This window comes from Gavialis gangeticus, unplaced genomic scaffold (genome assembly GCF_001723915.1).
Source record: "Gavialis gangeticus isolate Ggan-Ray unplaced genomic scaffold, GavGan_comp1, whole genome shotgun sequence".
In the NCBI taxonomy this organism is placed as follows: domain Eukaryota; kingdom Metazoa; phylum Chordata; order Crocodylia; family Gavialidae; genus Gavialis; species Gavialis gangeticus.
This window is the reverse complement of record NW_017729024.1, coordinates 138,762,736-138,764,431: the sequence shown is the minus strand read 5'-3', so window position 1 is coordinate 138,764,431 and position 1,696 is coordinate 138,762,736. Positions and strand designations below refer to the sequence as shown.

Genomic DNA, 1,696 nt, shown 5'->3' with positions numbered 1-1,696 from the left:
CCTATGCATAGATAGTTTGTTTAAAGTAAAACTTTCTAAGTTTCTGTGTAATTTACTATTGTTTTGTTTCTCCAAGGTATATTTTTTTTACGTCTTTCTCTGTCTTAAGTATAAATACGCTTGTAACCTTAGAGAGTCTGAGAAATCCTTTGAAACAGACAAGTGGGTGATTCCCCTTGCTGTATGGAGTTCTCTCTGTGATCACAGTATAGCCCTAAATAAAGAAAAGCTGGCTCTGTCAGTTCTGATTCAACCACAACGCGAAGTTTGATTTCTTCCACAATTTGAATAAAGCATTAAGACTTCTTTCTACTTGTATTAGTTTGGTGAAAACTCAAATGAATCATTCCTAACTCAGTCTTACCTTTTTTACTTTTTCTAACATTTTTACTGTCAAGTTGCCAGTTCCAGGACCTACTTCCAGGACGACATCCGTGGGTCTTAAAGCAGCCTAGGAACAAATAAGATAGTCTATTCCAAGTAAAACGTACTACCCTCCTCCCCTGCCCCTCCCCCACCACGGTTGCTGTCCTTTTGGTCTTAACAAATTTACGTACAGACACTAGAATAATAGCAGTAGGAAGGGCATGCTTGGGGACGAGGGTAGGATCACCTCGGACAAAGCATGTACACACACACACACACACACACACACACACACACACACTGATGACTAGTGCTGCCTTAGTTAGGGTGAGGCACATATCCCTGTTATCCCCCTGTGACCAGTCCCACTGACAGGGGGGCGGTCCCCCGCAGCTGATCACTGTGGGCAATTGCTGCAGCTGCTTCCAGAAGTGGTTGCAGCTACTTCTGGGAGCAGCTGTAGCGATCGGCTGGTGCTTGGAGGGGGCGCACCAGCACTCCCGCCTGCCCACTGCCTAAGCAGTGAGCGCGGCCAGTCAGAGGGCACACCAGCATGCTCAGAGGGTGCACGTGCACTCCCATCCACCCCCTGTGCATTGCCACTGTGCATGTGCGTCAGTCAATGCATTGCCACTGTGCGTGTGCGTGTATATATATCTCAAGAGACCTTAACACAAAGGTGAGCAATAAGCCATATGTTAGTCTGAAAAATAGACCAAGACAAAACCCAGATGAAACATGTCTCTCAGCATCTTGGAGCTCTTTAGAAAACAGGCAATGGAGAGGAATGGGATGTATGAACAGGACATGGCACAGAACCACATTTCCTTGCACCAAGTTTTAGATTGCTCCAAGAGGCTCATTAGGAAACATCCTTGCACCAAATTATTCAGAACCCAACCATGGGAACTGCTGCTCAGTCACTCTCAGTGACTGCCCGGTCGGTTGATGTTCTGAACAGTGCACTGGAAATCATCTGCGAGCCTGAAACTAACCATTATCAGAGCGTACACAGGGGAGCGTGGACCTTCCCCCAGGCATGCAGAACCAGCCATGTGGTACTGCCCAAATGTGCGGGTTTATTATATACACCAGGGCTGTGCAACAGGGAGGGGTGGGGGGGGGGCCTTCCAGGCTGCCTGCGGATGTGGGCCTCCTCCCCCAGCCCCATGGTTCGGCAGTCAGGAGTTAGTTGGCCTGCCTGGCCCTGTGTGGGGGGCAAGTTAAGGAGCTAAGATGCCAGCAATACAGGGAGAGGGCAGCTGGGTGCTGTTCAGGGCCGTGGGGAGAAGAAGGGAGTCGGGGTTGGGGGGGGGGGGGCGGGCGCCCC

At 49.8% G+C, this 1,696-nt stretch overlaps 1 protein-coding gene across 3 annotated transcripts in view; it reads right to left on the bottom strand.

Annotated features, from left to right (window-relative positions):
• DIMT1 (DIM1 dimethyladenosine transferase 1 homolog) overlaps positions 1 to 1,696 on the bottom strand; it is a 20,748-nt gene that overhangs the window by 13,645 nt on the left and 5,407 nt on the right. For all 3 annotated transcript variants that reach the window (XM_019517809.1, XM_019517810.1, XM_019517808.1), the window contains exon 3: positions 365 to 451. In XM_019517809.1, the coding sequence (XP_019373354.1) occupies positions 365 to 451 (87 nt within the window). The remainder of the gene's footprint in view (positions 1 to 364; positions 452 to 1,696) is intronic.